This window comes from Filicampus tigris, chromosome 10 (genome assembly GCF_054856515.1).
Source record: "Filicampus tigris isolate MCC_2025a chromosome 10, RoL_Ftig_1.0, whole genome shotgun sequence".
Taxonomy (NCBI): Eukaryota; Metazoa; Chordata; class Actinopteri; order Syngnathiformes; family Syngnathidae; genus Filicampus; species Filicampus tigris.
In genome coordinates, this window is record NC_141226.1 from 4,832,733 (window position 1) to 4,846,012 (window position 13,280).

Sequence of the window (13,280 nt, forward strand, 5' to 3'; positions counted from 1 at the left end):
CTTTTTGCTCCTTCCAGTTTGCAGTGTGCTTCCGAAACCATCTCCTGTGTGAATGTTTCCGTGCATTTTGATTGGCTATAATTTGCGACAAGGAGACATCATGCTACTGCAATTTAAATTTTGAACCGCCACAAAAGCAGTGGCCCGAGAGTCAGCTACTTGTGAAATCTTGTGGCCGAACCCCGCACACTGCCTTCGGGTTGAGTGGAGTTTTGTTATATCGCTCAGTTGGCGGCGACCCTTTTCTGCAATGATAAACACAGATGTGATAGTCAGTACAGTACTGACATATCACACTGGGAAAAATAGACAACATACAATTTTGCAGAGCTGGGCACTTGACCCTTTTTTGCCGGTCCATCCTCCGTCCTTGACCTGGGGACCCTTCCGGCCTCATCCCTCCCCCCCTATTCATAAAAATTATCGTCCTCCGACCCCGTACATCCTTGTCCTTTTAAAGCACTTCCGGCCTTTAGTCCGCCCCCACCGATCAAAAAAAATAAATTAAAAAAAACCTCCGTGCATGACGCTGCGGGAGGAATGCTAACGGCAGAGTTTTTTTTAAAGCTCATCAGCTGGCTAATTTACTATCCAAACCCGCTGTGGACACACTTCAAACGCGGCACTAGTACTATTCAAATCCGCTTACCTAATGGGCACCCACTTCTGGGTTAACGGTTTGAGCAACCACTTGCCACCACACGTTGTATGTGTGTAAGGAGAGTGAGTGCATGCAGAAAGTGAGCGAGTCGAGAGCTGTAATGTAACTTCTTTATTTAACCGCGATCATTGTTTATATGTCAATGCAGTGGATGTGAGAGAGGTCAGTCTCTGAACAGATGGGCGGGGATGCCCGGTCCAGGGAGCGCTTCCATTGGTCAGCCCTTTGTGTTGCTGATTGGCTTGCTAGTTTCCGCTCCGCTTCCGCAGCGCCGACTGGAACATCAGTCCGTGTCTGAAAATTGACGAACAAGCATCAGTCCGCGTGTGGAGGAACAAATCGCGTATGAGCAGTTTTGGTGCTGCTACATGTGTGTGCACTTGTCCCACATGTAGGCTAGCTGTCTTACACAGTGAGCAGAGTTGAACTCTCAGTTAAAGGGCCAATACAAATGAAATGATTTTAAAGACTGAATAAAGTGGCAAAAGAAATGACCCCGTGTGACCGTACGTGTGCAGTGCACAGCGTTCCCGCCGGGGCGTTATCAATGCAAGTAAGTATGCGCAGTTGGGTTACTAGTGGCGCGTTTCAAGCGTTCTGAGACAATTTTTGTCGTTTGCCCATTTCGCCGAGTAGGTTGAGATGAACTTTGGCCGCCTCGCGACCACGTCACACGCGTAAGGGACGATTAGTGAGCTGGACTGAAATCCACCTCCACCCTTGCTTAGTCCATCCCTTTTTTAAAACTTGTCGTCCTCCGTCCCAAAAATGGGCATCCGTCCGGGACAAAGGGACGGACAGTTCCGCTCGCGGGATGGAATGCCCAGCTCTGCTAATTTGGGTTCAAAAATTGATGAGGTGAGTGTTATGCCTTTGTTTGAATTCAATTAACAGTGGTTTATTGGAATATTATTACCAAAGGGCCATTTATGAAATGGCCATTATACACCCAGGCACAGTAATCAAACCTAATGACTCTCCACAGATGGCTTTCCACAACATCACAAGATATGTATTACACAAGGCCATGTGTGTGACATTTTTGTTGAACGATTGTTAGAATTAATTCAATTCATCTAATAGACATTCAAACACAAGGCAAACTATAAGTTGTATGAAGTCATGTATAGAATACAGTATAAAATTATGTAAGGATTTAAATCCATTCATCCATCTTCTATGTCACTGGGGTCGCGGGGTCCCTCTGGGGGTATGCAAAATAACCATTGAATTTTGTCTCAAGCCAGCAGTTGCATTAAGCAAATTGTTCATGTGTTCTGTAATTTCCAATTGTCTGGGAGGTCACATAGGTAATCGAGTGTGATTTATGACTGCACAAGGTAGTCGAGGGGCGGGAAGAAAGGAAGCAGAGGGTAGAGTCTATATTGGCAAAACGAAGATTGACGTTCGCAGGGAATCCAGCAGTAGTTGATTGTTTTGTTGTGAATACAGCCAAGAGTAATAATTTGTTTTGAAATAAATAATGTGTTGATAGCTCACTGCTCATCCTGGTTACTTTGTCCAAACTAAGGCAACGCCAAGAGGGCGAGAGCGGGCCAAGCAGGTGCTGACAATGGCTACTGCGGGCGTCCCGTCATCACAGAGCCCCGCTTGCAGCCAGTGAGAAAAAATGATGACACATACATTGGTTCAGCAATGCATCTATTTGCAGATCGATATTTTTTTCAATATTTAAATATGTATTTTTTATTTATGTATTTAGATATTTATGATAGCCAACCCCGTTTTTCATCTATCCTAAGGTTTTTTTGGATGGGTTAAAAAACGTGTTTTTCCTTCAAAGCATTTATAATGGCTGTCAATTATGGTTCCTATCTCTCGTGAATAGCAGGCACCCACTGTATAGACCAGTGCCCAACTAGTCGATCATGGTCCGCAGACTGGTCCCAAGTCAACCGCAAGGGGTGTAGGAAATCATTTACATTCACACTTAAGGACAAGTTTTTGGAACGTGGGAGGAAACTGGAGCACAGGAAGCCTACACCAAGTTTCAGGACTGGTGTCACACAAGACATATTTCAACCCCAAACTACAAACTGCGAGTTTTCCCCTTCAATGTGAGCCAGACGCTCAACCGGTATGCTAAAATGAGAACATGCGATGTGTGCTTTGGTCAGTGTGCGAGAAGAGGTGAGAGTTGTGGCAAAAAACGTGGCGGCTTCACCCTGACAGCGCACCTGCTCACAATTCTCTGATCAAATGGTGTTACACTGCAAGTGCCCAGTTCTGATTTGTGATATCTGATTTTTTTTTTTTTAACTGTCGCTTTTTATCTAATTTAGAGTGACGCACACCATAATGCAGGTAAATGACAAATTACACGATGGTACTCAAATACAATGAAAACACAGAAGTAAACACACATATACCAATTGAAGATTGCATACACTTTTGTTTGGCCCAACTGACTCTCCTCATCGTAACTTCAGTAGACGAGTAAATTTAACATCCGTCCACTAACAAAAGTCGTGAGTGCGTTTCCCTGTATAATAGTCTGGAGATTTAATGTGTAATGGCCTCCTTTTAAAGTGGAAGTCAACCCAAACATATTTTTTTCAAGATTATCTTCTATGCAAGCCCACTAGTTGAAACAAGGCATTCCGATAGATATTGCATTTGGGGAATAAGACTTAATCCACTCGTTTTTAGCCATCTCTGGGGGCGGCCATTTTGTCACTTCTGTCGACTGAAAATGACATCACAACTGCTCAGGGCTCAGCTAACGACCAATCACGGCTGACCTGTTTTCTGAAGCTGAGTCGTGATTGGTCGTTACCTGAGCCCTGAGTAGTTGTGATGTCATTTTCAGTCAACAGAAATGACAAAAGGGCCGCCCCCTGAGATGGCTAAAAAGGGGTGGATTTTGCTCCTTAACTCATATTCCACAAACGCAATATTAATCTGACAGCCGTGTTTCAACTAGTGGGCCTGTTTGGAACATATTCTTGAAAAAATGTGTCTGGGTTGATTTCCCCCTTTAAGCCTCGTATCGTTGTAGTTTGACTTTACAGTCTGTGTTGTTTGGGTGGACCTCTTTGTGTGTGTTGAGCACCTATTGATGACTTTTGACTTGAAATTATAAATTACATTTGATCGATCAATTTACATTGCAGTTGCAATGGCAGATTCATATCAGATTTGTATCCACAGATTACATTACTTTTTCTGATGACAAGACATTTGTATACACTGTCAAGGCTCAAATTTGGGTCTGTCACTTGAACCAGGTAGAAATGTAAAGTTGGCACTTGCAAGCAATTGAAATCATTAGATACATTTATTATAAGCATTCTTACCGTCATTACCACCACCATTATTTTGTGTGTTTTAAAACTTGATCAGAGTTAAGATATTCTATGGGGCAAAAAAATAATAATACCTGCCTCTGTGAGTTGAGCTGCATTTGCCTGCAACCATTTTGGCTTTTTGATTTCAACAATACAGTTAATTGTTTAAGTATAAACTGTCAATAAAATACATTTTCAGGCAAGCACACAAACCATCGTAATTTAATGACGTCACTGTATTGATAATACATTCGGATGCGGGGGGGTGGGTGGCCGGTCCGCCTCTGTTGGCAGTCACAAGGAACAGCCTCATCATACTGGTCACAGTAATTGCAGTCCACAGTGTTCTGTTGCAACTCTCACCCTGCGGCTCCCAGTCTAAATCAACGATATGAACAATATGAAAGGCAGTTGTCATCCAGTATGCCAGCTGAACGACCGTGACAGTCATTGATCTGTATTTAAGCATGGCCGTTCGAAAGTGCATGCAACTGTATGAAACTTGTGTGGTCTCACGTTTGTCGCTAGGGACGAGATGAAATTTAGCGCCAGCAAATGAGAGAATATTCCTGGTTGTCATGTGACCGTGTGATGTCAGGAAAGGGAGAGAGAGAGGGAGAGAAAGAGCAAGAGCAAGGTGTAATTTATCCCCACAGCTGATCTGTGCAGTGCTCAGAGAGGAAGCAAGACAACGAGACGCACATTCGCTCTTATCTGACTTCTCCTGCCTCACTTGTTAAGACATGCACATACACTTTGCATGCATGCACTTCTCACACTTCAGCACAATCAAACCTCTTCAAGGCATCTCTTTAAAAAGGATGTTGGTTTTTTTTTAAGCTCTAATATTTAGAGCATTTTTCCCTACTGGACAAGACCTTAATGACCCTAACTGGATACTAACAAGCAAGAAGAAAAAGAGAAGAAGAAGGAGTGAAACAACAGAAAAGACCAAGACGGAATAAAAGCTGCACGAGAAAAGGACAGACACGACAACCGGACAATGTCCTTTTTGTCTGGCACACAGTGGCAGGAGCCTGGCATTATTGCCGGTAACAAGGGGTGCAGACAACCGTCCGGTGGGCATCAACAGCAGCAATCGAAACCTGCAGCTGCCAACATCCCTGCGGTCTTGGCCTCCTCCCCACTGTCACCCTCCAGCTTGGCCTCTGCCCACCATGGTGGCTCGCATGACCCAGGCCAGATGGCACCTGAGGGAAAGGTTATTACCACCCCAGAGGAGGGATTCAATGTGACCCCAACTGAAGAGGAATTGCGATTAGGGTGTGGCAGAACATCCTCTGGAATTTCACCCGGGACCCTGGGTCTAAATATGCCTGTGCTGATTGCCGAGGATAACAAGCCAACAGGTGGGAGACTGAAGGATGGAAAACAAAGGGAAGGTGTTGTACTAGGGAGTGCAGGCCAAACTCCCAGTAGCCCTGTTTCTTCCTATTCCTCCCTTTCCTCTTCATTAACTTCTCCTTCAGTTTCACCTGGGAAATTATTCAACTGCGCACCGGAAGCTAAGCCTGGATCAAACGTTGACTTTGGACCAAACCTTTTACAGCAGAACTTGAACTGTCCTCTCCCGAGCACAGATGGAGTTTACATTCAGCAATCCCAAGAAGTTAGACAAGGGCAGGGGACACCTATTCCTCCAAAACAAGGATCTGGATTGGAGGAAGCAAATGGCAATTCGTGTTCAGGAGATACGGTTATTCAGGGAAATACAGTTTGTTCTTCTTCATTTGAACATATTTTTGAAGAAAAAACAAGTGGTTACCTGATTGAAGACACAGGACTCAGTTCGCCTATAAGGGGTCAAAATCCCGATAAACAACCTGCTGCTCAGTCCATAGCCAACCCAACAGGAAGTAACATGACATCATCTCCAAGGCTCTCAGTAGTCCCTGCCTCATCTAACCAAGCTAATGACACTGGGGAGAGAAGACCGGCGGGTAAAGAAAAATCAAACCACACTGAAAAGGTAAGGTTGTCCGCCCCACCTTCCACAGGTGGAAAAGAAAGTAAGGACGCAAAGTCACAAGATTCAAATCAGAGTGAAGACTGGAAAGTGGCATCAGATGTGACAGTAAACAGTGAGAAAAAAAATAATCACGCCAACGAGCTGCCCCAGCGAAGTGTGGTCAGACGAGCAATGTCTGACTGTTCTCACCTCTCAGTTCCCACATTGAATGCTGAAATGTGCCTCAACAGTATGGAAAGCTCATCAGCGATGATGCCTAACTTGACCAACTTTGCCGTGATGGGAACAGCATGTCCACTCAGGGTGCCCTACCCGCACACGGCGGTCCGGCGCTCGCTCACAGTGACAGACGCCACGGAAGCCTCAGCTGCAATGGCCTCAATGTTGTCATCTCCATTAATGATATCACCTGTCTTGCCATCGTCTCCACCACCTAGGAGACATCATGGGAGCTGCGAGACCAATGTTTTGATTTCCGTGCCTACCACGGCAGGTATGTATGTCCATGACACACTGTTACCAAAACGTCCATTGGAAAAATACTCTATGCGCATTGGTAGTCACAAGTGTCTATGAACACAACACAACACTATCTCTTCTGGAATTCTGTTTGTGTTTTACAAAAATTTGGGATTGACAAAATACTGTATATATAAATCTGCCGAGGGTAAAATTATTGCTATCATAAACTCAACTCAATGACATTTATAGAACAATTGAAACAAAGTGCAGTATATGCATAAAACTCAAACATAAAACATTACAACAAAAACAAGGGCAGAGTCTCGTGCTGAGATGGAAGCCAAGGAATAAAAACGAAGTTTAGACACTTAAAAAAAAAGGTTCAATGAGTGGACTTGTCTGATGTGCACAAGGAGGTCATTCCATAATTTGGAATCAGCACCTGAAAAAGCTCAATAAAGCCACATAAAGTCATAATAAATGAGAGAGCAGGCACGGCGCCAGGAATTTTTCTCTCCCAGGGATAAGGGGGGGCCTGACCAATATTGGGGGGGCTGAGAAAAAACAACAACATTGATTTTCACAACATCGCTTACTTGAGAGGCTTTCTTGGTTTTTACACACCACAAGCATGTTCGTGCAGAGGTGTGGAACTCCCATTGTTTAGTAAACACTTTGCACTGGAAAAGTTATACAAAAGTATTGTACTATTTGCAAAGTACATTTAAACATATTAATAAAATGTAGGCTAAATGTTGAAAACATAGCATTTAGCATCGCCTTACCGCCACCGCATTCTGTCCCGCATATTTAATCGGCCACGTGGTCCCAGTCATCACTCGTCGGCGATAGCCAACCGGCGTCGAGAACGTAATCTTTACGTGACAAGCAGGCGCCGCACAAGTAGACTCCCCCAAACAAAGAAAAAATATCAAACAACAGACGGTGGTCGGTGAAATAAAAACAATATGGGTCACATGTTGCGTCAGTGGGTTCACAAGATACACAACACTGTGTTATTTTTTATTTTTTCCTTACTCAGCCGCATGTCAGGAGTGCCTTTGGGACCAAACACCATTGCTTCCGTTTGCTTTTCATTTAAATTTACAATGATATTAATTTAAAAAAATACATGAATACAGAAATGAGATTATAAAATACTTATGGGTGGACGGATGGATGCGTCCATCCATCCATCCATAAATGTTTTATAATCTCATTGATGGATGGATGGATGGATGGATGGATGGATGGGTGGATGGGTGGATGGCGGATGGATGAATGGATGGATGGATGGATGGATGGATGGATGGACGGACGGATATTTTAGTCAACCTGTAAGGGAAATGAGATTGTCATTGCAGCAATATTCGCAATTTAGACAAATACTTTTCCTTGGGTACTCTTCAATGCTGCTTTTGGATTTGTTTTTGTCTTTTTACCAGTTAGGTGCTCCTATCTAATCTAAGAACATGGTGGGAAATGCAACCAGATGCTTTACCATTGTTTTGATGAACCTGATATGTAATTGATTCATGGTGGTGAAAATTGGGAGGCTAAATTAACCACTGAGTTCAAATGATTCAATGTAGAATAGCAATCCTTTGATTGCTTTAAAAGACGATCATGCCTACAATGCCAGCCATTGTTAACAAAGGTAATGTTAGACTGCTTGCATATTTTTAAAGTATTGAAGATGCACAAGCAATGCGCTGTATAGCAATTGCAAATGTATCTTTCCTGGACTAAACTGCGTAATTGCAATCATATTACACAGTTGACCTCTCATACCTGTGGTTCGACACCTGTGGATTCGCATGTTCATGGATTTTTTTTTTTCAATTTTTTTTTCTCAATATTTTAACATTTTGGGGCTGCTTGATTTTTTTCAAACATTTTGTTCTTGTTTTTCATACAGTAGTGCATGCTTATCAGAGTTCTTGAAGAATTTGTTCGGTTTTAATTTTTTTTTCACATTGAATTTTCAATGGCCGTTAGTTATATGTGGATTTTTGCTAGCCCCTATTCCCCACGAATTGCGGGGGTCAACTGTAATCTGGTCTGGTGGTCTTTAATGAAAGATTTTGCTGTAAAACAGTTTATCCTTGCTCCTTAGAATAAACCAACAAACAAGACAATTACACATAAATTAAAACTGTTCAACAATTTTTGTTCTTGCCACACAATAATAAACACTGTAAAAAATGAAGTATTTTGAACATATCATAACAATTATACTATCTAAAATGATGATGCATACTAGTACAATGATATTTACTATATCAAAAGAGATACACACACTGAAGGCAAGTATTATGTTGAATATAAAACATACAAAATCAGCAACCCTATGTACTATATATGTTCACATTTTCATTGGAAATTGTCCACAGTAGCAAACAAAATGAATTTTCACACATACTACAGATTTCACTCAGTCACACTGATGTTGCATTTATTCATCCATTTTCTGAACCGCTCATCCTCACTAGGGTTGCGGGATGTTGTACTTAATGAACTGCAAATGAACAACCCTTTTGAAGTAAAATTACCTCCAACAGTCTTGGCATGGCTGCAAAAGGTTGATTTCTTCTTTTTTTCCTCACCGCGTAAACATAATTCGCTCCGTGCGTCACACATTCCAGGTATGTTTGATTTTTTTTTCTTCCAAATTAGCCACTGAGTAAGGCAACGTGAACATTACATTACAATACAGCACTGTCATTACAAGGGTTAGCGGCTTTCAAGCGCCACATTCTCAAGTTTTACCGTGCCGACGCCACGAGAAAAAGAAGGAAGCGAGCAGGGCAGAAAACAATCATGTTGAGAACTAGTGCGCTCTGACCAGGGTCTTCACGCTAGGAAGTCCACTTTGAACCCCTCATTCTCGGGTGTGACTTTGCCAGCCGCCACAGAGACAAAGAAGGAAGAGAGGTGGTTGAATTAAAAAAAAAAAAAACACCAGCCTTGTTTACGTTCACCATGTTCAAAATGGCCGCCACACCCAACAATGCAACACAGAGCATACAGAACTGTAGGTTAAAAGGCTCAGCCTAAAACATTGCAGTACAAATAAGTAGTTTTCACTTATTTGTACTGTATATTGTATTATATTTTTTCTGAACCATGCCATGAGAAAAGAGAACGTAAATAAAAATTGGTTTGCAGAGTAATGGAATGGATTCAATTAGTAAAGCGTCAATTCAAAGGATTCAATTGCTGAATCTCTTGCCACTGATATCACCACATCTTTGTATTGGTTGCACTGAAGACATTATATAAAACATGACTACTACTACTACTACTACAACAACAAAAAAAAAATCAAAGCATTGCTTCACATGCAGACAGGAACAAAATATCAGGCTAAGTAAAGGTAAACCATGCATGCGTTTTTGTCTATTGCAATACTCTTTTTTAATAGTATACAGAATTATGTATAGCAACCAGATCTCTAGAGAGAGCAATTGTCAGGAAAAAGCTGGGAAATTGATTAGACATTGACTGCACTCATTCAAATATAGAGCAGCTATTTTGAGCAGTCTCTGTGCATGCACACTCACGCATGCACGCACACCCACACACACACAAATATGTGTGCCTGGATGAAGAGTCTCTTCAAGATTTTAAAAACAGACAGCAGGAAATGTATCTGAGTCTTTCAGACGAGCGTTGACCTAACAAGATTCTCACCGCAGTCTCACCAAAGGGCTGGTGTCCTGCCTGTTTTCCATTTCTCCCTGCTGCAACACACCTGATTCAAATGATCATATAATCAGCAAGGTCTGTAGAAGTTGGATAATGATCCTGATCATTTGAATCAAGTGGGTTGCAGCAGGGTGACATGCAGGATATTGGTCCTTGAGGACCCGAATTGCCCACCCCTGCTAGAGATTATTGCTGGGAATGAGTAAAACCTGTTTCGTCGACTACAGTGGAGCCCGGAATACTCACGGCTCAATTTTTTTTTTCCTTTGTTTGATTTGTTGTTCCTTGTTTCTGGGGGGTTAGCAAATCCCCATTATTGTACGTATATTTGAAGCTTGTCAGGATTTCTTGTCCAATTTTTGGAATTTACAAAAATATATATATTTTTTGTTCTAAATGAATCACCATCCCTAAGGAATAGCGGGTTTCCACTGTATTGTTTTAAGTTGTAAGATCACCATTCACCACTAGATGGCAGACATGGCTTATTTACACTTGTACCAGGTGTTATACTGCCCTATACTGGAACTAGAGTTGGCCTAATAATTTTTTGCGGCTATGAAATGACATCCAGGACAAACATACAATAGTGCATCAATGATTAGAATTTTGAGTGAGTTGGCTTTTGTGGAAAGAAAATGCACGACAGGAGTTCTTGTACTTAATGTTGGTTTGCTGTTCATCAGTTTTGTGCTGTCCTTGAATGGTAAATGTTACGCAAGAGAGCCTTTTGCACTGGAATGTGGTATGTGGTTATTTTGTTTGTTGTTGGAAAGTGGATCTTTTAGACATTTATTGAGAAATGTATTCTGAAAAAATTAAATGTATTAAGAGTGTGTATTTTGCACGTATGCACATATTTTGTCCATATTTCAAAATGTATTTTTTTTATGTCATGACAGTGGTTAGAAAGTGTGTGGTCCTAATTGCCCCCCCCAAATAGCATTGATGAAAAGTTGTGGCCCCCTCCAGCATTTAGTTTGCCCATACCTGGTGTATATTGAACCAAAAAGGTGCTAACATAGCCTAGATGAAACCATGAAAGTAAACAAAAAGAACATTAAAGAAGTGTTGGGGTGTAGGGCGTTACGTTAAGTCTGACATTATTAGTTGATAATTATACATTTTGATTATGATGCAATTTACATTTCAAATAAATCTCAAACTTCTGCCATTGACTAGAATTGACGTCAACCCAATGTACATGAGCAGGATAAAAAATGGACCAATGGATTGTGTATTATATATTATATATATATATATATATATATATATATATATATATATATATATATATATATATATATATATTTTTTAATTTTTTTTTTGTCATTGGTACCAATGCTAACAATTCCTATGGTCCCACTGCACATTTGTCATATGTAAATGAGCAAAAAAGGAGCATTTCCAAATTCACCAAATTACTAAAGCGTTCCCAAAGTGAACATGTAAATATTGAATTACTTTTTATGTTTTAAGTAGTAGTGTTGTGATTCATGTTGCAAATAATTGGAAAGAAATTGGCTGCATACAGTACATACCTAGCGTTGCTCTTCTGATGTGATTAGTATATACAACAGAACTGAAAAGGTGTGTTGTACGAATTTGCTCATATCGGTACACCGCAAATTAAGTCCGAAAATTTAAATGGTCTGGTGGCATCACCAAAAAAGTATATTTAATTAGGTGATCAATTCCTGCCTGACGACACATGTAAGAGTGATCGATGTTCATCAGCAAAGCCTGTGTCTGGTTTAGGCTCCAGGCTGACCTAATTGAAAGACACAGTATAAAGGCATTCACTTTAGTTGGTTTTGTTTGAAAGTAGCCAGAGTTGTAGAAGGTGTCAAATGATCTCCCTCATTTGTTAAAGCACAACAAAAATAAATTGGCCCGAGGGTCGCACAGCGTTCACTGAACAAAAATGAGCACAAAGGAAAATGGTGGGACATTCAGTCTGAGCGTAACCAGATGTCCGGTATCACTGTTATGTAAGCTATGATCCTAGAAGCAGAAGCAGAGAGCCTGGTTCTTTCTGCCCATCTAAGCATGCATAATTAGCATGCCAGTCCTATTGTAAATGAAAAATGTCAATGAAATGTGACTAATTACTCTCACTGTGGTCTCTTACATTAGTGGTCAGAGTTGTACAGTATGTTATTCTGTCCGAACTTTGCAGCACACCAGATTGACCACACTGTTTTTCAAATTTCATCCCTTGGTATTATTTTTTTTCATGGGTTACTCACATGGGTTACCGAGAGATTGTCTTTGGTACTCACTAGTGGGTTCATCACATAAGTCACGGTTCGGTTCGGATCGGTCACGGATTTTGAGTCACTGATGGGATCATTTTTTGGATCAGTAAAAACAAAAGATACATCGAACTTTGCCTACATTTATTTTATTAAATGCTTTTTCCCATAAAAAAACAATAACTCCTAATGTCTAATATGGCCGTTTAGGATTTAAAAACCCAACTTAACGCAATATAAGGCAGAATAGATTCTTATTTTATATGTGGTACAATGTATATGATAAGGTATCCTGCCAGAAATTTTGAGCTGAATGTTTTCTTTAAATTATTTAATAAATGAAGACTACGTTTTAGTTTTAGTTTTTTTCATAATGAAAAAGACCTTCAAGTGTCAAATTAAGGCACCTTCCTTTAAACATGGACAGTGCATTATAAAGTAATCTATCTCCACAATATTGAAAAGAAGAAAAAACAAGTAAACCAAGGAACAGCTGTTGAACTACCAGCCGGTTAATGATAACCGCTGCTAGCCACTAACGCCGGAGACTTCTGCCGTATCATACAATGACAGCGTAATTAACTAGCGCTTTGTTAGCGTCCTAAATTAGCGACGAAATGTTTAAAACGAAAGTCAAGTTAGCCGTTACGCCACCATGTGGGCCAACTTCAAAGTAAAAGTCTGCTACTGCATTGGCATCAATGACCAAATGTATTATTTGGCAAGCTTTATTTTGAAGTTAGCCTTTGTGGAGGTGGTCTGTTCGTTGAATATGTTTGAAAAACGCTCACATACATGCGACTTACGTGATCCATGAGGGTTTTAAATTTCTCTGCTGCTATTACAGTGAAGGTGGACTAATCACGTTGCCTTAATGTGAATGCGCACAGTTTTTT

General features: G+C 40.9%; 1 protein-coding gene across 4 annotated transcripts in view; it reads left to right on the forward strand.

Moving 5' to 3' along the window:
- The window catches only part of map4l (microtubule associated protein 4 like), a 54,915-nt gene that overhangs the window by 8,377 nt on the left and 33,258 nt on the right, over nucleotides 1-13,280 (forward strand). For 3 of the 4 annotated variants that reach the window (XM_086042555.1, XM_086042556.1, XM_086042558.1), the window contains exon 1: nucleotides 4,647-6,452. The exons of the other annotated variant lie outside the window; for it this stretch is intronic. In XM_086042555.1, the coding sequence (XP_085898681.1) occupies nucleotides 4,973-6,452 (1,480 nt within the window). In that variant the 5' untranslated portion in view covers nucleotides 4,647-4,972. Of the gene's footprint in view, nucleotides 1-4,646; nucleotides 6,453-13,280 lie in introns of those variants that run through there. 4 annotated transcript variants of the gene reach the window in all.